At 39.9% G+C, this 22,577-nt stretch overlaps 1 protein-coding gene across 1 annotated transcript; it reads right to left on the reverse strand.

The window, feature by feature from the left end:
• Positions 1–18,900: 18,900 nt before the first annotated feature.
• On the reverse strand, positions 18,901–20,601 carry LOC144978978 (uncharacterized). The gene has a single exon (XM_078925596.1). It carries the CDS (start codon positions 20,599–20,601, stop codon positions 18,901–18,903), a length of 1,701 nt encoding a protein of 566 aa, XP_078781722.1.
• Positions 20,602–22,577: the final 1,976 nt, after the last annotated feature.

The following is a 22,577-nucleotide window of genomic DNA, read 5'->3' on the forward strand; positions in this document are numbered from 1 at the left end:
TTTGATGAGTTTTGGGACACTTTTGAAAATTCTGGAAATAAGCTTCACAGTGGTTCATGTCGATCGTCACATTTGTTGCAGGGTTCTCTTCTATAAAAGATATAATGTTAGCAAAAGCTCGACTTCTTTCAAGAACTGTGACATCATTAGTATCATCAGCAGTGACATCTTTTAAAGCTTGTTGTTTTAAGTATCGTGCATGACAAATTTTATGATATAGGGCGGTAGTGTGCCTCCTGAGCGACTAAATCTTCTCCGGCAATTAATGACAACATATCAGAATCTTTTATAGATAATGCTATTTCACGAATATTTTCTTCCATAATCTGTTGTCATTATAGAATGGAGTACTCCCGATTCCATTTTTTTAAAACAAAAAAGCACGTTTGTTTATTACAGCCAATCTATAATTTTGAACGTTGTCTCATTATTCTCGTGGGTTGCGAAATATATTCATTCGATGACTCCTCCAAGTCAAATGACGAAGTTTGGAATTCTTGTAGGGCAATTCTTTTAGATTTCTTTAATTCTAATCGCCTAATTTTGTTGGCATTAAATTTTGCACGACAATACTTATCCACTTAGCATCATTTTGTTTTAAGCTTTCAAAAATCTCATAACTATCTGATGAACTTTAAAATATAGATACATCCAACTTGTTTTCATCACAAACCAAAGAATTGAATTGTGTTATATCATCAAAAAGAGTTTCATGGCCTTGCCCTTTGTCATACCTCCTCGACTTAGAGGGGCATTCTAAACGGTCTGTGTTTTCTTGTTGGCATATCAAACACTGGTCCCAGTCTCTGGGAGCAGTTCTTTTTGCCATTGTATGTGTATCTGAAAGCATGCAAACGCATTCCTTTATTAGGCATATGCAATATTCTTTCATTACTCTCTCTCTCTCTCTCTCTCTCTCTCTCTCTCTCTCTCTCTCTCTCTCTCTCTCTCTCTTCTCTCTCTCTCTCTCTCTCTCTTTCTTTCTTTCGTTCTTTCTGTTAAAGACCCATCATCAGCAGGCAAAATGTGTGCAGTGCCTTACATAAGGATACAACAGTACAAATAGAATATTCTCCCATCGTCCCTTTGAGGTAAATAACGTAAAGTAAATAACTTGCAACAATACAGCATCATAGTGGTTGCTGATGATGATAATGATGATAATTATAGCAATGTAAGTGGTATGCTGACTCTTTACTGTCATCAAGTTTGACCGAAATAGGTTGTAACTCACGTAAAATGATTATAGCAATATTTTTGGAAAGAAAAGAAAACAGGAGGAGGGGAGAAGGAGCACTGTCCTTTGTCAACACCGGTTATCGGCATTTATTGAGCTGTGTTCTGCTAGTCTGTTTTGTCTACCCCTCTGCTCGTCTGCCCGTCTGCCCGTCTGTTTTAGAGCAATTGATTATAGTTATTAAATCAGATGCAGAAAAAAATCTTATATTATAGAATATTGCTCGCTAGACGTGAAATTGAATTATATTTACGATTAAATAATTTGTATGGTTCGTGAAAGTAAAGGGAAAGGAAAACATCCACTTCGACGCTAAAAATAGTCACCAATGGGAATCCAAAGGATGACGTAAAACAACCTTGGGTCGGCTTGCTTCGAATGTTTACACAATAAAAATGAAAGAAATTATTGTCGTCCATTTCAAAATTGTCTCATCTTAAAAACCTTGTATCTCAACTAATACTGATCTCTCAGAGTGGTTCTATATCATAAATTATAGGGTTTTTCATATTCAACAACATATGTAAATTTCATGCTTTCAACCCAGTTTGCACAATTCAAGGGTTTTTTGGACCTAATTCCCCCTACTAATTTCCTTAAATTTAATGATGGACAAGAGAAATTTCAATGTTGGTTGTATCGTAACGAATGTGACGATTTTCCTATAATGGGCAAGGAAAGAGTTGAATAATATGCCCTTTCGCCTCCTAGACATTCCATGAAAGAATATAGATAATCCACCAAACATGTCTGAACCCTCGTTTCCCAAGCAAAGGGACTGAGGTCGATTCCGAATAAATTCAAGATGTTTTATTTTACTGACCCCCCCCCCCCCCAGCACTCATTGGGTAAACTGGGTCTGTAAGATGTGAAGATCGGAAAGTACTTTGCAATATATTGGTGTCCTATCCAATGGGCAGCAAGAAATTTTATTGTCTTTTTCACGCTATAGAAACAGGGATAAACTCCGGCTCCAACAGCCTAATCCTGGCAAAATAAAGTAAAGAGTCTTTTCCAAGGACTCAACTATGCGCCGAACGCGAGGCTCGAACCCAGGACCATTCGATCCGAAAGCGAGTGTCATACAACTAGACCACATAGCCGCACATGATCATGTCAGACAAAGTAATGGCTAATTGTCATTGTTTGATGAATTATCTATATTCCTTCGTGGAATGCCAAGGCGACGATATCTTATGATGTCGTGTTCGGAAGGGCATTATTTTCATCCGAGTTCGTGTAGCGATATGGAACTGGTTTTGTTTGGTTTTTTTTTGGTTTTTTTTTTGTGTGTGTGTTCAAAGCACAAGAGTGCATAAATCCCATATGAATGCCATTTTTAAAAATCAATACTTTTCTCTGTATATGCAACTAAATGCGCGCGATTGTTACATTTGGACATTTCACGCAACACAGCGAGCTCGCCCACAGACATGGAGAAGAGAGTTTAAATAACCAAGCTGATTCATTCTGGGTAAGTTAATTAAACAATAATAATTATATATATATATATATATATATATATATATATATATATATATATATATATATTGAATCGTGTTTGATACAAATATGGTACGAAAAGTGCTCGACATGTAGTAATGGGGCGAATTATTATTTTTAAAATATTTACCACAATGTTTGAGACAGTCTACATTAATGTTTCAGGCTTAATTAGCCATCGTTAGGACTGAGTGCTGGTTTGTTGACTGTTGTTGTTTGTTTCAACATATGCAACATATTATATATATATATATATATATATATATATATATATATATATAATATAACAGTTTATCAAGTGATTTTCCTATATAATTGAGTATTTATTGTTTTAAAATGTATCGACTTATAATCGAAATTCTTCATTATGGAAATGTATTTTATTACATTCTCTTTTGGATCTTATGACATATAAATATATTATATTTTATTATTATTATTATTATTATTATTATTATTATTATTATTATTATTATTATTATTATTATTATTATTATTATTATTATTATTATTATTATCCTTATTAGATTTATCAATTGTAAAGACAAAGACAATCAATCCTTTTCCAAGGACTCAACTATGCGCCGAGAGAGGCTCGAACCCAGGACCTTCCGATCCTAAAGAGAGTGTCATACCACAAGACCACATTATAGCCGTACAAATATTGATAATATCCGACTTTGGAGAGAGAAAAATTACATGGATTAAAGAAAAGTTTTGAAGGTTGAGTTACAGGTTGTTTTTCAGGTAAATTAAAATCAAAAATATTTTCTTGAAAAAAAGAAAAGTTTTTTTAAAGAACGTCTAATCATCTATTAGTAAAATTTGAATCTATGCGCATATATCTCATTTGTCCTCATAGTCTCAATCATCATGTTTTGTTGACAAAGTAGGGGAAACCCAAAACGCCCACATTATCTGTATTCGCAAATAAAACCGAAGCTTCTATTCCTTTTTATTACTCTTTTTTATTTAGATAACATTTCTTTTCAAGCATTTAATAGATAAACCCTCTTACAGAAGAATATTGATTGTGCGGCTATGTGGTCTTGTGGTATGACACTCGCTTTCGGAAGGAAGGTCCTGGATTCGAGCCTCGCTCGGCGCATAGTTTAGTCCTTGGAAAAGACTCGTTTCCTCACATTCTCTCACCGCACTTAGGTGTAAAATGAGTACCCGGTCGTCAACAGCGTTGTCTTTGTCGAAAAAAATTGTAATATCGCCTAACAGGCGTCATGTCATGTCTCGGTCTATATGTTACTTATTGGTCAGGGACCCGTTGTAAAGCGCTTTGAGCACGTTTAGTGGACATTGCGCTATATAAAGGCTCAAGTTAAGTTAAGTTATCATTAAGCCTACACCGCTGGACCAGACGAATTTATTGATTTTAATTAAACAAGGTTGAGTTTTTCCATTGCAGACTTGCCAACTATTACGAAAATTTTGTAGAATTGCGGATGGAATGAACACGTGTGTATTTTATTTAAACACGTACCACCAATACACAAATACCATGTTTACCGACTTGACATTGAACACCCACCATACGGATATTATTTGTTTATATTTCTTTCCCTTCTAGAATGTCGTTGTAACACACAGAAAGAGAAATATCAATAAGACAACAACAACAACAACAACAACATAACAACAACAACAACAGCAACAACAGCAGCATCAGCAGCAACAATAATATACAACAACAATGGACATGCGTGCCATTCGATATCTAGTGTTGTTTTATATTATACCAGTTTTTGTAAACTCGGCCAAGTTTCCATCGGGATACACAACACATGAGTTGACACAACAAAGTCAGATGATCTTTCAAAATCTACAAGAGTGCAGAAGTGAAAGAATTGTATTGATCGGAGACACCAATATGCCGTCTTATATTTCACTTCTTTTTGACAAAATTTTTGAACGTGTAAGATCGTCATCTGTGCAAATGCTACACATTGAAATCAATAACAACACATCTATACGAAACGACATTACAAACGTTATTCTTTCATTCGAACTAAACTACAAAGAGCCAAGACGACCAACCTCCTATCTTTTGTTCACAACGGAAGCTGTCAATATATTGACAGACGTTGGCATTCGATTTCAGAAAAGTACAAAACGCACTGGATCCTTATTTCCACATCGATCAAAATGGCTGATATTTGTGACGTCTTACGATCAATTGCATGAAATAGTTTTACAACAAAAGAATCATTCTATCATGGACAACGTAGCTGTAATATCTTACTACCGTCACAATCGCACATCTAACATTAACGAGACTATTAGAACGTTCAATTTACAAATAGAAACGTTTATGTGGCGTGAAAATAGAACACGTGAGCCAGAGTCAGTTAAATTAGAGGCGAATATGCATTCAGCTACGTGTAACCTTTTCCCAAATATTCAGTTTCGTCTCAACATGAGAAAACTTTACGTCGTAGCCAAATTGGATATGTTCCTTCAAGCAGAATTTGACAATGTAACAGGTTTAGGAAGGCACAGTGGCCTCGTTGTGCGTGTTTTGAATCAGCTTTCCGAATATCTAAATTGTACATATGAAATATGGCCACCACCAGCAAGTAATGATTCCAAAAATCCCAACTGGGTTGAGCTTTCGCGGTTGGTGCAAAGTCGAAAATACGAGATGTCGGCGAGTTTATGGTTTTATTCCTGGAAAGGACAGCACAATACATTGTCTTATCCAACATTTTTTGATCGGTTTATAGGAGTGTATAAAATAGAAGCACATAAAATTGACACAGCGGCTCTGATTATCTATCCATTCAAAATCACAATTATCATCTTGATATTGGGTAACTTTGCATTCTGCCTATGCGTTTATATCGTTATTCACAACATTCTTTTTGAATTTGATTCAGACAAAAATATAAAAGATCCAATATCAAGTTACTCAAACGAAGACATCGATCGGAATTCAAAAAAATCTACTTTGCACAGATTTTCTGAGACTCTTGATATCGTTTCATCTATGATACAGTCTTTTCTGTGGCATCAGTTTTTCCCACGCCCAAAGCTAATGTCGACACGAATTATTTTATTCATCTGGTCGTTTTTAATGGTGATTTACTATGCATTGTACACGGGAATCCTGACTGCCAACATTACGACTGTGCCAAACATGAAAATATTCAAAACTTGGGAGGATTTACTCATCAATGAGAAATACGACTGCAAGGTTTTAACCGACCAAAAATTTAAAAATCTTTTAAATCAACCACAGATTGGTCTTGGATCCTTTAGCTTGATAAACAAATATTGTCAAGACGAGTTTTCCCGTGAGCCTGTCTTGCAACGGTTGACGAGAGTTCTTAACGAACTTGATGAAAGGAAAATTGTGATTTTCAATGGCGTCGTGATTGAGCATGCGCTTGAAAAGGTTGAACGCAGAGAAAAGTTTGTTATTGTTCCCGAGGGAATAGCCAACCTTAACTTGGGTTTCCAATTCCCGAAGTACTCTGAGGTAGAGAAATTGTTTTCTACTGCCATAATTCAACTTCAGGCAAATGAATTGTTACAAAAAGACCCGTACAAACCATCAGGGAAATTGAATTACGGTCCAATGCATGAGAGAATAAACAATAAAAGGAAAGTTCGCTATAACGCGAAAAATAAGATTGTCCTAGCAGATCTAAAATGGCTGGCTGTTCTGACTGCTGGCATGTTGATGCTGTCCTGTGTCACCCTCATTATTGAAAAGATAATTGTATATGTGAAATTGACCTGTGGACCTTCAAGCGCCACGGATGACGTCAATGATGAGAACGGCAGTGAAGTCATGTAGAAATGACGCCGCGGTTTTTTGTGTGTTTGTTTTGGTTTTTTGTTTTCATCTTTTTTGTTTGTTTGTCTTGTTTTCTGTTGTTGTTGTTTTTTTTTTTGTTGTTTTTTTTTGTGGTTTTTTTTTTTTTTGTTTTTTTTTTTTTTTTTTTGGGGGGGGGGGGGGGGTTAAATGTTGTTTGTTTTTGTTTTTTTGTTTGTTTGTTTGTTTTTTTCTTTAATTTCTGTTTTTATTATTATCATTTCTGTTTAATTTATTTTTTTTTATTATTATTATTATCATTATTATTATTATTATTACTATTATCAAATATTATTATTATTATTATTATTATTATTATTATTATTATTATTATTTACTTATTATTTTTTTTTTGGCCAGATACTTTTCACTTGTAATACCGATCTTTTTCGATAACGTCCCTCTGAAGACATTTCAGACGTTCTGGATTTGAGACATTTGACAAGTATGGGGTCATCTCAATAATTTCATCAATGACTTACTTGCCTTCTGCCTCTTGGCTCCTGGCGAAGCAAAGGGTCACAACTGCACTCTTCCGTCTTCTTCTGTCCTTGGCACAGGCCGTTGCCTCGTTCCGGATAAGATTTGTTGTATCTCCAAACTTACCTCAAAAGCTGTTTGACTTACTTTGACTAATGCTTCTTGGCTCCTGTCGAAGCATTGGACCTCAACAGCACTCTTCAATCTTTTTCTGTCCTTTGCACAGACTCCAGGTGAAATTGAAGACGCACAAGTCTTGGTGAAGGCTTCTCCTCCAAGTCTATTTTGGACGACCAGTTTCCTCTTGCCTGCCGGTGTTCTGGTAAGACCAGAATCGTTTTTATTGATTGTTTTGTATTGCTCGTTGCTAAGTTGTCACTCTTTGTCAGTAGTCGTCACCCGCTACTTTATTGTTATAACTTGTTATTTATAATTATTTCCACGATCGTCATTATTATTGGTAGTTATGGTGTGAACTGATATAACACTTTCGCGCCTTTAATGAGTATTGGTAAACTGATTCGACATTCTTGGTCAGTTTCTCTCCAAACGTTGAAAGTGAAGGTTGTAACCCTCTCAATTTACATCCAGGCAGTTTTAACTGTATATTAAAAATATTATTTATATATATTCTTGGAAGTTTCGGGTTATAGCCCACGTTATTTCCTATACTGGATTGTCCTCACATTTTCGAGAACTTAACGCACCAGAAATGTAAGTTTTTATTCCTAATTAATAGTTATTATGATTATTATGTAAATTGTCTTAAATATGTAGCCCCATTTGTTCGCAGATATACTTATATTCATTGTATTTAGTAATCTGTCATTCCATATGTTCCATCCACATTTCATGAGATATACTCGTTTTCATTGTATCAAATAATCGGCTGTCATTCCGTATGTTCCAACCATCATGTAAAGACATTAGTCTGTTTAATAGATATTTACTTTCATGACATGTGAGTAGTATTTGTGTTTTAACGTACTACTTTTATTTTTCTTTCTATATTTCCATTTGATTATGATTTAATTGTCAAATGGGGAGACATTCCATATTTGATAAGCATATAATTACCATTTCACGTATTTTATTTATGTTCATAAAATTTGATGTAACCAAAATATAAATATTTTTAAATAATATATTTTTCAGTCGACCTGCCGTACATGCCACTACTGTAAACTTCTACTCTACATCTTTTTCTACCGTTATCCTGTTATCCCACTGCATCGTTTTCTTGAATCGTCCATCATCTATTAAACATCGTCTTCATCCTTATCAACAACAACGTTCTCGTTTTTCACTTCATCTGTGTGTATGGCAGCGTTCGCCCTGGTGCTCCCCCTCGTGGATCTTTACCTTGCAGTTGGTGAGGGGGCTTGAGGCACACGGGAGGGCAAAGGTGTAAATCCCGGTCGACCGTCACGAGACCATCCCGGGTATCGAGCCAACGAGCCACATGAGCTGCTCGCCCCGGTGTGTGACTAAATTTGATCCAAACCCGGTGCCCGAATAGCAGCCCTATCCCGGGCGCCACACTATTGTCCTTATGTCGAGTCCCAACCAGTCCCGTCAATGGCGAAGCGGTCTGCCGCCTAGCCAAATAATACCGCGTTCGTGTCGCCCGGGTCGTCGGCACGTCCGAGAAAAAAGCAAACGTCCCATGCATCAATCGATTCGCGGCCTGCCGATTGGAAAATGCGACGGCGGGGATGGCGAACTGACGCGTATATTGTCCCTGAACGTCGAGAGCCAGAGTATGGCAAAAAATGAGCTTTTATCAAAGCTATTGGCCGTTCATTGCGTTGATATCCTCCTTTTACAGGAGACCCACCTTTATTCAGGCGCGCAATCTTCCCGATTCCAGATCCCAGGCTATACGGTGGTCCAACGCGAGGACACTTCGAGGCTCAAAGGAGGGGTTAGCGTTTACGCTAAAGAGCCATCGAAGGTAAGGGTCATTGAGAGCGTAACGGACAGCAATGGGGTGAACCGAATTTCCGTGGAAGTAGGTGGACTGTGTTTGCATAATATTTACAAACCACCTAGAGCGACTTGGACTACACCACCGGTACCGGTGGTCAGCCATCCTTCCATCTGTCTGGGAGACTTTAATAGCCACCATCACGAATGGGGCTACCGAGACTGCAACGAGGCAGGAAGACAACTCCGCTCATGGATGGACTGTAATGATCTACACCTAGTGTACGATCCTACAGCCAAGGGTACCTTCCGGGGTACCCGCCATAAGAAGGAGTACACTCCAGACCTCACCCTCGTAACGAAAAGCGCGAACGGTGAACCGCTGCAGGTGAAGCGGACAGTCCTCGGGGACTTTCCGCATAGCCAGCACAGGCCGGTTCTTGTCACAGCTGGGGTGACAATACCGAGGGTGCAGTCTCTCCCACTTTGCAGATGGAATTTCAGGAAGGCTGACTGGGAGGAATTCAGTTCCTATATCGAGCAGGTCTGCCCTGCCATTCCTCCCAAGTCCAAGAATATAACCAGATTTAGTAGGCTACTGGTTAAGAGCGCTCAACGCTCTATTCCACGGGGCAAGCGGAAATTCTACACCCCTTGCTGGACAGCAGAGTCGGAAGAGCTTTACCGAGAGTACCAGCAGACCCAGTCCCAGGACACAGCCGATAGACTACTTCAGTCTCTGGCAGAGGGAAGGAAGCAACGGTGGCAGGAAACTGTGGAAAGTCTCGACTTTACACACTCCAGCCGCCACGCTTGGCGTTTGATAAAGAAATTGGACCCAGATCGGAATTTCGCGAAGGCTGCACCGGAATGCGAGGCAGACACAATTGCCAAGAATATTAAGAACCGTAGTAAGCGGGTCCCTAATCAGGCTTTTGAGCGCGGTGTCCGCAAGGCGTACCGAACGATTTTGGACTCGCTACCTGCGGAGGAGTCGGACTGGACGGCCCCGTTCAGTCCCCGAGAAGTGGGTGCAGCCATTAGCGAAGTAAAGAACGGCAAAGCAGCAGGGATAGATGGTGTATATCCCGATATGGTGACGCATCTGGGCCCCAGGGCACGGGCCTGGCTAGCAGAGGCAATGTCTGACGTCCTTGCAAAAGGAAAGCTTCCACAAGTGTGGAAGCACGCGAAGATAGTTGCCATCCTGAAGCCAGGGAAGCCGGCGAAGGAGGCAGACAGTTACAGACCCATATCGCTGCTGAGCTGTCTTTACAAATTGTTGGAGCGTGTTCTATTAAACCGATGGGGGCCGGTCCTAGACGCAGCCCTGCCACCAGAGCAGGCAGGCTTCAGGGAAGGGAGGTGCACCACGGAGCAGGTCATTGCCCTTACAGAGCATATTGAGCACGGGTTCGAGAGAAAACAGCAAACAGGTGCTGTGTTTATAGACCTATCAGCGGCGTACGATACGGTCTGGTGCGATGGGTTAATGCTCAAACTTGCAAAAATCATAAGGTGCAAAAAGACCTTGAAGTTGTTCTCTTCGATCTTAGGGGAAAGTCAATTCCACGTCCCGCTGGGAGACGTCACGAGCAAAGTAAGGAAATTGAAGAATGGGGTCCCTCAGGGGTCGGTACTTGCGCCAATGTTGTTTAACGTTTACATTAGCGATATGCCGAACACTTCCTCCCTGAGGCTGGGATACGCAGACGACTGGGCACTCGTTACTCAGAGTAAAGTGTGGACCCGTCTCGAGAGCGTACTCAGCGAGGACGTCACCAGACTCAAATCTTACTTTGACAAGTGGTACCTGAAGATGAACACTTCAAAAACCGTGGCCACTGCATTTCACTTATGCAGTGGTTGGCACACCCGTAAACTGAATGTCCTAGTCGGGGACCAGCCACTCCCATATGAGCCGCGTCCAAAATATTTAGGGGTGACGTTGGATCGCAGCCTTACCTATCGGGTTCATCTCGAAGGGGTTGCCCGGAAGATAGAGAAGCGGAATAGTCTTCTGAGGAAGCTGACGGGATCGACTTGGGGCGCTAGCCAAGCGCTCCTGAGAACATCCGCCCTGGCACTATGCTATTCCACCGCGGAGTATTGCGCTCCAGTGTGGGGTAGAAGCAGAAACGTTGAGAAGGTGGATGTAAAACTTCGCAAGTCGATGCACATAGTGTCGGGAACGCTAGCAACAACCCCTAGAGAATGGGGCCCGGTAATGGCAGCGATCCAGCCCCCGATGTCCGGAGGGAGACCATTACGGGAAACTGGCTGAGTAAGATCAAAGAGAGAGGGAATGGGGATACCCCTCTCATGCGCATAATGAACGGTGCCCCCGTTTCGAGCCGAAATAAGTCCCGGCAACCCTTGTACGCAGAATCCCTGACTACGGACAGAGCTGCACATACGAGATGGAAGTCGGTTTGGACGAATTCAATCCCTCGTGGGGGCGGGGACCTACACTCCTCTAAGCTTGGTGAGAAGTTGCCAGGCTTTGATACCAGTAAGAGGAGACACTGGGTAGCTGCGAATCGGCTTCGGTCGAGGAGCTGCCTAACGGCCGGTGCGTTACATCAGTGGGGTCTAACTTCCTGTCCTTTATGTCCACGCTGTGGACAAGAACCCGAAACGGCAGAGCATCTAGTCGAAAGGTGTGTTGTGACGATGCTACCAGGCGGGTTCGCGACGGTGCACGAATGCGGACCGGACTTTGCTGATTGGGTCGATCGTCATAACATAATAGTGTGAACCATAAGAAGCTGCTGCCCTGGTGCTATACGTCATATTGTAATACCCAATTTAGCGGGTACCATTCGAGGGCATGTTTGGTTATATTCATAGCAATCTCGAGAGGACATTGGATATTACATCTTTCCGCAGGGTATGGCCAACCCATTGCCACTCTCTGCGCCTGGCCTGGACATCCATTTGCTCTTGGTTTGTTTTTGTCCAAAGGTCAGCGTTTGGCACTTTGTCAAACGATTTCAACTTGAAGATTTGTCGAAGACAGCGATTTACAAAAGTTTGTATCTTTGCTGATGTGGTCAAGGTTGTTCGCCAAGTCTCTGACCCATAGAGCATGACTGCTTTAACTTAATGTTAAATATTTTAGGCTTTGTTTTCTGGCCAAAATATTCCAGCAGTGGGGCAGCGTGACTCAGCGGTACGGTCTTTGCTTCGTACCCGAAAGGTATCGAGTTTAAATACCGGCTGCGCTGTGTTGCCTTGAGCAAGTCACCTCGCCCTAGCTCAGCTTGCGGAGCTGCACTACGGCTGACGCTTGGGTTATTCCAGTCTTCCTTTGGAATAGACCCTAGAGACAAATTTCCCCTATGGGATGAATAAAGGGAATTTTATTTTTTTATTGTTATTATTTTTAATTTAATGTGTGACCCGTCGGCTCAATCAAAACGGTGTAAGCAAGTTAACGATTACGCTCTCAACCTACAGCGATCGGCGAACGACGTTTGAAGAAAACGAAGACCCGTCCTAAGACAGAGACTCCGAGAGCAGATCTTCGTTTTCTTCCACGTCGTTCGTCGACCGCTGTAGGTTGGGAACGTAATCATTAACTCACTATTATGTCGGGATGAATAAGCTCCTGAATATGGCGTTTAGAATGAAAACAATATAACGTGCCAAATATGGGTCTTTGACAAATATGTACATATATGCAGATCTGATATCCGAACCGACTAATGGGCCTAGTTTACATTGTTGTAATGGACAATATTTTCCGTCACTTTTTTTAGATTTCCATTACAACAATGAGCCCATAAGGAATTGAGTTATCAGACCTGCAAATAAGTGCACGCCGGTCTTTTGCAATGTAAGAAATGGTATTTATTATTCTTCACCGCGAAGAACAGAAATCAACGCCAAGTTTCAAGTTCAGATCTGTGACGAAAAATTAATTCGACTTCTCATAGCTAGTTATTCCCAACATTTGTGTCAGTGCATGCCATAATCAGTAGGAAGGTGAAAACTTTGGATTTGCTTTGGATTTGCGTTGTTTTTTTTCCATTTTCTGAAAGAAAATGTTCCCCAGAGCATTTTAATCTTTATTTGAAGTAAATCGGGTGATTTTTCATGAAGTTATGGACAGATGTGTGGGAATAGTATCCAGCAACTTTTCTCAAATTTCATACTTTTTCAACTTGACTAATTGTAAAAAATATTTAGAAGTGAAATTAAGCTTTAATATTTCCCGAAGATGTACAAAAAGGGTTGATTTAATAATTTATGTCAAGAATTCATTTTTGATTTTGAAAATTGACTTTCTAACTAAACTTGGCAATATCTCAGTTCAAACCTTTCCACCATCCGATTGATTATGTCATTCACTGTAACATATTATGTCGTTAGTGGGCTGTGGGAAATCAGGCACGTATTGTCCGTAGAAAGAGAAGAAGAAAAAGAACAAGAACAAGAACAAGAACAAGAAGACGAACAAGAACAAGAAGAAGAAGAACAAAAAGAAGAACAAGAACAAGAACAAGAACAAGAAGAAGAAGAAGAAGAGGAAGAAGAAGAAGAAGAAAGAGGAGGAGGAGGAGGAGGATGGGATGAGGAGGAGGGAGGAGGAAGAAGAAGAAGAAGAAGAAGAAGAAGAAGAAGAAGAAGAAGAAGAAGAAGAAGAAGAAGAAGAAGAAGAAGAAGAAGAAGAAGAAGAAGAAACAACAGCAACAACAAAACAACAAGAAGAGAGATTTGTTTAACTTTGTTATTAATTATAAGTTCATAATACTTTTCTTCATATTTTTATTTTGTAAAGTTAGTTCCTTTTACTAAACGTATGCATTTATTCATTTACTTTGTCATTTATTAATAAACTGTTCCTATAATAACCGACACTGGCCAAAGTCTATAAATAAACATTGACAAAATGTGTTTTTTTTTTCTTTTAATAATCTTACACGTTGAACGTAAAAAGAAAGACAAAACAACCTGGAGGGCTTCACTGATAAGTGCATAATTATATAAAATCACATTAAGTTTATGGTAAGTACCCTGGGTGGGGTTCCTGACCTCCCATAGTGGGCAGGGAGGTACTTGTTGTCTTCTATCCCCCTGTATCTGTTTTCCAATTGCTTTCTGTCTTTGCCTTGGAATGAGATTACTTAGTTTTCTCCTGGCCCTGACTGGAGTCCTTTGCTGGGAGGGAAACAGTCGAATGTTTAGTTATAGTTTTGGAGATGGTATTTTTTTTCCTCGTAAATCATCTCTCTGCTATGTATTGTTTTGTTTTTTTAATATATATTTGTAAACATTTGAGTGTATTCCTCTTAGTGGGATCTTGTGCTGGTGTCTGAGTGAGACTTTTAGGTGATCTCAAGCTAAGTAATACATCTGTTTCCTATTTGAACCAATTCCCCGTTGTCTTACCTTTTCTTGGGTGCTTTAACAGTAATTCTAGAACTTTTTACTATCCCATTTTCTTCCTTTTTACTGGCGCTGATATAACCTTAATGTGTTGCAAGCGCCGTAAAACCCTTTAAAAAAAAAACAAAAAAACAAAAACAAAAACAAAAAAACAAATGGCAAGTACCGTTCTCATCAATCACCGGCATCGACACTAGGTACCATTTCAAGGCAAACAAAAAACATATATTGGATTCTTGAGCCGTGATGAAACAGCTATTGCCTATATTCGAATGCTGCTTTGTTTGTTTTTTTTTTTTTTTTTTGTTTATTGCAATTTTTTTTTTTTTTTGTTTGTTTGTTTTGTTTTGTTTTTATTTGTTGTTTATTGTTACGTTTAACTGTAGCAGAAAGTTTTAAATTCATAATCATAGCGATTGCTTTTCTCCGACTTGTATATATGCAGGTTAGATATTCCTAACCTTCTTATGGGCCTAGTTGAATATTGTTGTAATGGACAATATTTTCTTAAGATTTTCATGACAACATTGTTGAGCCCAAAATGAATTTCCCTGTTCCACAAAACCGAAAGCAAGACTGGGTGCTAAATAAAAGCAGTATTCAGTACTCATTTAGATCCTTTGCCTAAATTAGTACTAAATTATTTCTCTTCTTTATCGATACTAACCGATACCGAGAAAGGTGTAGACAAAGAAAGGTTTTAAACGACGTGCGCTTATTTGGAGGTCTAGTAACCCTGTTCCTTATAGGCTCATTGTTGTAACGGAAATCTCAAAAAGGGCCCAACATATTGTCCATTACAACAATATTAAACTAGGCCCATAAGTAGGTTAGGAATATCTGACCTGCATATGTACACAAGTTCGGTTCGGATGTCAGACCTACATATATTATATCCACGTCGGTTTAGCACCATCAATGTTCTTTTGAATTGAGCAATTATATAGAGCAATATCCACTTAACGTGCTCAAAGCGCTTTATAAGGAGCCCTAGCCAACAACTACACTTAGCATGTGGGATGATCATGACGCCTTTTAGGCTGTATTTTTGTTTTCTGGCAGAGACAACCCAATACATGGTGTGGGGACGTATTCGTGCGGCTATGTGGTCTAGTGGTATGGCACTCGCTTTCGGATCGGAAGGTTCTGGGTTCGAGCCTTGCTCGGCGCATAGTTGAGTCCTTGGAGAAGGACTCGCGCCGTACTCAGGTGTAAAATGAGTACCTGACTGTTAATAGCGTTGTCTCTGTCCGAAAAAAAATGTAATATCGCCTAACAGGCGTCACGTCCCGTCCTACATGTTAAATGCCGCTGTTGTTCAGGGACCCCTTGTAACGCGCTTTGAGCACATTTAGTGGATATTGCGCTATATAAAAGTTCAATTTTTAAAAAAACATATTTATTGTTTATTGTTGTGTTTCAATGTGTTCCAGTATGTTGTTTGGCCATAGATAGTTCGAAGATGACGTCAGTCATGTCTTTGTTATTGTTTTTGCCATCCGCGTTTATGAGTACTTCTCACTAAACTGTAATAACCAGACTATGAACCTTCAAGGTTATACACAGTTTTGTGTGTTGCCCCCTTTTACTTCCAGATGGCAATGTTGTGAACTTCTTAGCCAAGTGCATACTATCTATTGAGTTGTTGTTGTGAATTGTTTCATGTTCGATTGGGTGTCCCCGTGATCTCCACTCACTGTTGTGTGTTATTTCCGCCTTTGAGTTTGTGACGTCACTATTGGTGTAAAAATGATCGTCCATCCTCCTTGCAAGCTCTTAAACTTAAACTAGAGCTTTTATATAGAGCAATGTCCATTAAATAAATGTGCTTAAAGCGCTTTACAAAGGGTCCCTAAACAACAGCAACACGTAACATGTAGAACGTGACATAACGCCTGTTCGGTGATATTACAAATTTTTTTTTCCGACAGAGACAACGCTGTTGACGACCAGGTACCTATTTTACACCTGAGTACGGTGAGAGAATGTGAGTAAAGAGTCTTTTCCAAGGACTCAACTATGCGCCAAGCGAGGCTCGAACCCAGGACCTTCTGATCCGAAAGCGAGTGTCATACCACTTGACCACATAGCCGCGCTTACTACTCTTACTACTACGTGGTTCATAATGGATTGTTAAAAATTGATAAATTAGTCAAGTGTTGACTTTGTTTTTATTACCGGACGAACAGACCTGGACTATTAGCGTGATGCCTTGATGCATGGCATTTTTAACCGCCCATATTATAGATAGTGTGCGCTTGGCTAAGAAGCTCACAACATTGCCATCCGGAAGTATAACGGACCAACAACACCCAACAAAACTATGTGTAACCTTGAACGTTTATAGTCTGGTTAAAACAGTTTAATGAGAATTACTTATAAACGCGGATGGCAAAAAAAAAAATAAAAATAAAAAAAAAAGCAATAACAAAGACCCGAGTGACGTCAACTTCATTCTATTTATAGAGAACGCCCACTTGGGTGGAAACTTTCTTTACTTTTTCCTATATTTTACCTATCGTGAACCTGATCGTGGTCACATCCTAAGAAAGAATGACTCCATTATAACAAAGATAGTATTGGACTGGAACCCTCACGGCAGACGATCAAGGGCGGGGCAGGCCACCGGAAACATGGAGAATAATTAAAGAAACTGATACTGATATACACAGAGAAGTGAAAAGACGTGGAACAAGCTTTTTAATAAAGTATGCTCAGGATAGAGAAGGATGGTGTCACACGGTCTGAGCACGAGTGTGCACGGTTCGGACCCAGACGGCGACACTTATATAAAAAAAAAAATAACAAAAAGGGGGGGTGAGGCTGACTGCCAAAGATTCACAAATTATGAACACAACAAGTCCGAGATTTAAGTGTATATGATATGAAGTGTTTATTAATTAATGTAATGAGCTGGATATAAATGAAATGTATATGATTGAATATAGCAGATGAATCAAGATGGTATGGTGGATGATGATAATGATGATGATGTTGATGTAATGAATGTTATCAAGATGACGCTTCTAAGTAGAATTATGATATTGATAATAGTCAGTGATAAAAGGATAAATGTCAAAATAATATTGATGAAACTAATGATTGACAGATATGATGAGTTGGTGATAGAAGTGAATGATGTGAATATAAAGCTAAATGATATATGAATAATGATAGAAAAACATGATTATTTAGTTCGTATGACCTCAGGGTCCCCAACTTATCTCCGTCTGTGTGAAGATGATATTCTACGTGCTGTAGTTGCCTGTGTGTTATTCCAAGTGTGGGTTATTGATGAGCTAAATGTCCAGATGAATGACACACAGTACCAATGTATTAGGTTCCAGACAATGTCTGTTATCAAACAATGGATTGTTTTTCAAATCATGTATAGGTCACAGTAAGTTATTATGTCTATTTTGTAACAGGTTTCAGTTCTTGTTTTTGTTCATTAAGTAATAGGTTTCAGTTCTTGTTATTAAAGGTTATACGTTATAGTCAATGTTCATTGAGGTTACAATGAGTCACATAAAGGTTAAAGAAAGGCCAGATCTCTAGATTTGGGAAAGAAAATGAAAACAATAAAAATCAATTCTTAAAAATATCAACACTAACATAAAACTCAGTATATAACCGGATAAATGACACATCGCAAACTAGCACTGGAAACTCGGGTATCACTATTATCATAAACAATCAATTAAATCAGAAATGCCGATAATCACAACAGAACACAATATTTCAATAGATTACAAATAACACTGAAATCTCACCAACAGAGCACTACTCAAAAAGAAATCAAACAACATTAATTTCTGTTTGGTAATACTGTCTCACAACAGAGACAGGAGTTAGAAGCCGTGATAGAACGTTACTATGGACTTTCACAACAGAAAATACAAAACGTCCTTCTCCACCACGGACTTACAGCAGAACTGAAGATGAAATTAAAAGTCACTATCTTTACCATCCCTATTCGCATGAACCATGGAAAAAAACTAGAGGCGAAATGGGGGTGGGTGTTGTAATTTAATGTTCTTCTCTCCCTAAACATGTTTACCCCTAAATGAATACAAAGCGCGTACGATGGATGGATCGTCACGAAGTCAACCATGGTCTATGGAGACAATGGCCATTCGCAGCTCCGATAACGTCATGGATTAAATTGGGGATGTCGAAGATCAGACTCAAAGACACGACGGAAATACTACACCCTCACGTTTTAGAGTGACAAAAGAAATAAATCAAGATAAGGTGGATGTCCTGAGTCGTGCATACCACAGGTACTTCCATACAGCGCCATAAACGAAAAGGCATTTCCTTACAGCCCCCCACTTAAGACAAAATCTTGGATTTTGTCTAAAAGACCAGGAAATGTCTGAGCAATGTCTTCGCTAGCCTGTCTGAATAGTCCGGACCATGGTTCTTGGTTCCCTTGTCTGATGCCGGCATGATCGTCCCCACGAGGTCGACAGCAACACGCGGAAATGGAGTCTCAATTAAGGGCATCTCCTAAAGGGGAACTTTCTGGGTTTTAACCTTTTGGTGCGCACCTTTGACATACATCGCATGAACGACAGAATTTGCGCACGTCAGTCCAAATGCTCGGCCAATAAAACGCTTCTAGAATGCGTTCTGTTGTCTTCTTGGCCGCCAAGTGTCCAACAAAGACACCCTCATGCGCTAGTCGCATGACTGTGATTCGCAGTCCCTTCGGTAGCACCACCTGTTTCGTTGGATTTCCATGGTGTACCTTGGGCGAAGTGTAGTGGCGGTACAGGATTCCGTCCTCGTATGCATACCACTGTTTACTTTTCTTGTTGGTGATTTTCTTCTCACCACTGCTTGCAAATTCTCTAGCTTTAGCTATTGATGTGTCAGCTTCTTGTTGAGCCTTTAAATATGCAGGCGTGACGTCTATTTTGGGGGCAGGTAACGTCACTGACTTCTTCATCTCTTTGTGCTTTGAGCCTCGTGTCTCGACTGCTCGCACAGAACGTTTGTTACACATACCAGGACATTTCGCCCCTGGTATGTTTCCAAGGATGACGTCAAATAGTGGGTGTTCCATTTCCACCGCACTGACTTCACCTTTAAAATATGGACAGTCAATGGTGACGTCCACCGTCGTGGTCCCTCTAGCAGAGCCGTCAGCAAGTAGGACCGGGACTTTCCGTGTTCCCCTGCTACTGCCGTCAACTAGGCCCTTCTTGACCACCACACAACTGCATCCGCTGTCCCGAAGTACAGTCACCGGTCGGCCGTTCAGTAAGCCGTTGGCTACCGGCATATTCTTGTCTCGTCCCTCGTGGCCCAGGCATAAGGCCGACGTTACTGGGAGTGTGCAGCCGCACATTAGTTGCATGTGCCCATGGCTGCATTGTTTTGAATCATCGTTAGTGTAGTTAGGTGCTGACATTGAGGCGACCTGTGGAGGTTGTAGCCTCTTCTCATCAAACTGCCTCTTCCGGCAGTCTATCGAAGTGTGCACCCGTTTCTTGCAGTAGTCACATATACTGACCGTTACTGCGGCCAGTCCAGGTTTTGTTCTACAATCTCTGGCAATATGTCCCGCTCTCGTGCATATGTGACATGTGACTGGACCGTTCCTAGGCGGTCCGCTTAATTCTCTCTGGTTGAGATTCTCTGGCCTTACTTGATTCGAGTCCATCTCTTGCTTTGTTCTGATTGGTGCTGATCTCGTGAAGGCACCTGCTGAGCCGTGAGCATCTATAAATTGGCTGATCAGTTCCACGACTGATCTCACATTTGTGGGCTTTCTTTCTTTGACAAACACGAGGAGCTCTCGCCCACAAATGTCCATCAACTGCTCCTTAATAATTAGGTCAATTATGTCACCGGCACCTTCCTTGTTCTTTCCTGCCATTTCCACCCACTTGCTGAAGTAACTGCTAATCCGGTTACTAAACTGCTCAATGCTTTCTCCAGACTCCGGTCTTGACTTGCGAAATTTTTCGCGAAATCCATCTTCCGTTAAATTATATCGCTTGAGGAGGCTTGCCTTCAGGATAGAGTAACCGTTGGCCTCATCGTCGGATAGGCGACTGTATACTTCCAAGGCGTTGCCAGTAAGGAGAGCGCTGAGATGGGTGGCCCAATCTTCCTCCTCCCATCCATTTACTCGCGCATACCTTTCGAATCTTTGAAGATAGTCGTGGAGATTATCATTGGCAGCATGAAAAGGTGGTAATTTTGGTAGTCTAATAGTTTTCATGTGACTAGTACTTTCCGCCTGACCTCCGATTGCTCCCTCTTCCTGCCTTCATTTTTCCTCTGCTGCAATTCCAATCGCAAAGTTATCAGTGCTGTCTCTTCTCGCAACCTTTCCGTCTCTAATTTAACCCTCTCTCTTTCAATTTCGATATCTCTTTCCGCCTTGACCTATCTGCCTCAAATTCTCTCTGTTTTCTGTCGTCTTCTTCTCGCAACCTTTCCGTCTCTAATTTAACCCTCTCTCTTTCAATTTCCATATCTCTTTCCGCCCTTGCCCTCTCTGCATCAAGTTCTCTCTGTTTTATGTCGTCTTCTTCTCTGATAGTCTTCTCTATCCAGTCTTTCAAATCACTTCCGGAGAGACCCAAAGATGATCCAATCTTAGCTAACTTTTCAATGCTAGTACTCATGTTTGGAACTGTAATGTAGGCAGAGACGGCCGTAAACTAAAATGTTATACAATGAAAAATCAAAGAGAAAACGTAGACAGCCAATGGCGTCGCTAAAGGGAAGAGCAAAAGAATAACTCTGATAAGGTTGAATAATCACCGAGACTGTGGATGACAATGAAATGAAGAGAGGTGTTTAGAGCGATTAAAGCGGATTATCTATATAATAGATGGAAACAGGGGAAGGAGGGGGGGGGGGTGTAACAAGATTAATGTAACCTGTGTTATCGACTGAAACAATATACCTGAATGAAGAGGAACTAGGTTCAAAACTGTTCATCCTTAAAAACAGCTCGTGGCTAAGTGCTAGCTAGATATAACTGGAATTATACAATTACTCTTGGTGTGTATAGATGTATGTGTGTCTCAAAACTTATCAATTCACAATATGCAAAAACAATGGCAATCAGATATCCTACCCGGCAGCTCCACCAAATTATGTCACACGGTCTGAGCACGAGTGTGCACGGTTCGGACCCAGACGGCGACACTTATATAAAAAAAAAATAACAAAAAGGGGGGGTGAGGCTGACTGCCAAAGATTCACAAATTATGAACACAAACAAGTCCGAGATTTAAGTGTATATGATATGAAGTGTTTATTAATTAATGTAATGAGCTGGATATAAATGAAATGTATATGATTGAATATAGCAGATGAATCAAGATGGTATGGTGGATGATGATAATGATGATGATGTTGATGTAATGAATGTTATCAAGATGACGCTTCTAAGTAGAATTATGATATTGATAATAGTCAGTGATAAAAGGATAAATGTCAAAATAATATTGATGAAACTAATGATTGACAGATATGATGAGTTGGTGATAGAAGTGAATGATGTGAATATAAAGCTAAATGATATATGAATAATGATAGAAAAACATGATTATTTAGTTCGTATGACCTCAGGGTCCCCAACTTATCTCCGTCTGTGTGAAGATGATATTCTACGTGCTGTAGTTGCCTGTGTGTTATTCCAAGTGTGGGTTATTGATGAGCTAAATGTCCAGATGAATGACACACAGTACCAATGTATTAGGTTCCAGACAATGTCTGTTATCAAACAATGGATTGTTTTTCAAATCATGTATAGGTCACAGTAAGTTATTATGTCTATTTTGTAACAGGTTTCAGTTCTTGTTTTTGTTCATTAAGTAATAGGTTTCAGTTCTTGTTATTAAAGGTTATACGTTATAGTCAATGTTCATTGAGGTTACAATGAGTCACATAAAGGTTAAAGAAAGGCCAGATCTCTAGATTTGGGAAAGAAAATGAAAACAATAAAAATCAATTCTTAAAAATATCAACACTAACATAAAACTCAGTATATAACCGGATAAATGACACATCGCAAACTAGCACTGGAAACTCGGGTATCACTATTATCATAAACAATCAATTAAATCAGAAATGCCGATAATCACAACAGAACACAATATTTCAATAGATTACAAATAACACTGAAATCTCACCAACAGAGCACTACTCAAAAAGAAATCAAACAACATTAATTTCTGTTTG

The sequence above is a fragment of the Berghia stephanieae genome, chromosome 8 (assembly GCF_034508935.2).
Source record: "Berghia stephanieae isolate SIO BIC M18660-M18661 chromosome 8, UCSD_Bste_1.3, whole genome shotgun sequence".
Classification (NCBI taxonomy): domain Eukaryota; kingdom Metazoa; phylum Mollusca; class Gastropoda; order Nudibranchia; family Aeolidiidae; genus Berghia; species Berghia stephanieae.

Bases quoted from the DNA above. Each gene is read 5' to 3' on its own strand.
- LOC144978978 (XM_078925596.1), bottom strand. From the start codon at position 20,601: ATGAAAACTATTAGACTACCAAAATTACCACCTTTTCATGCTGCCAAT.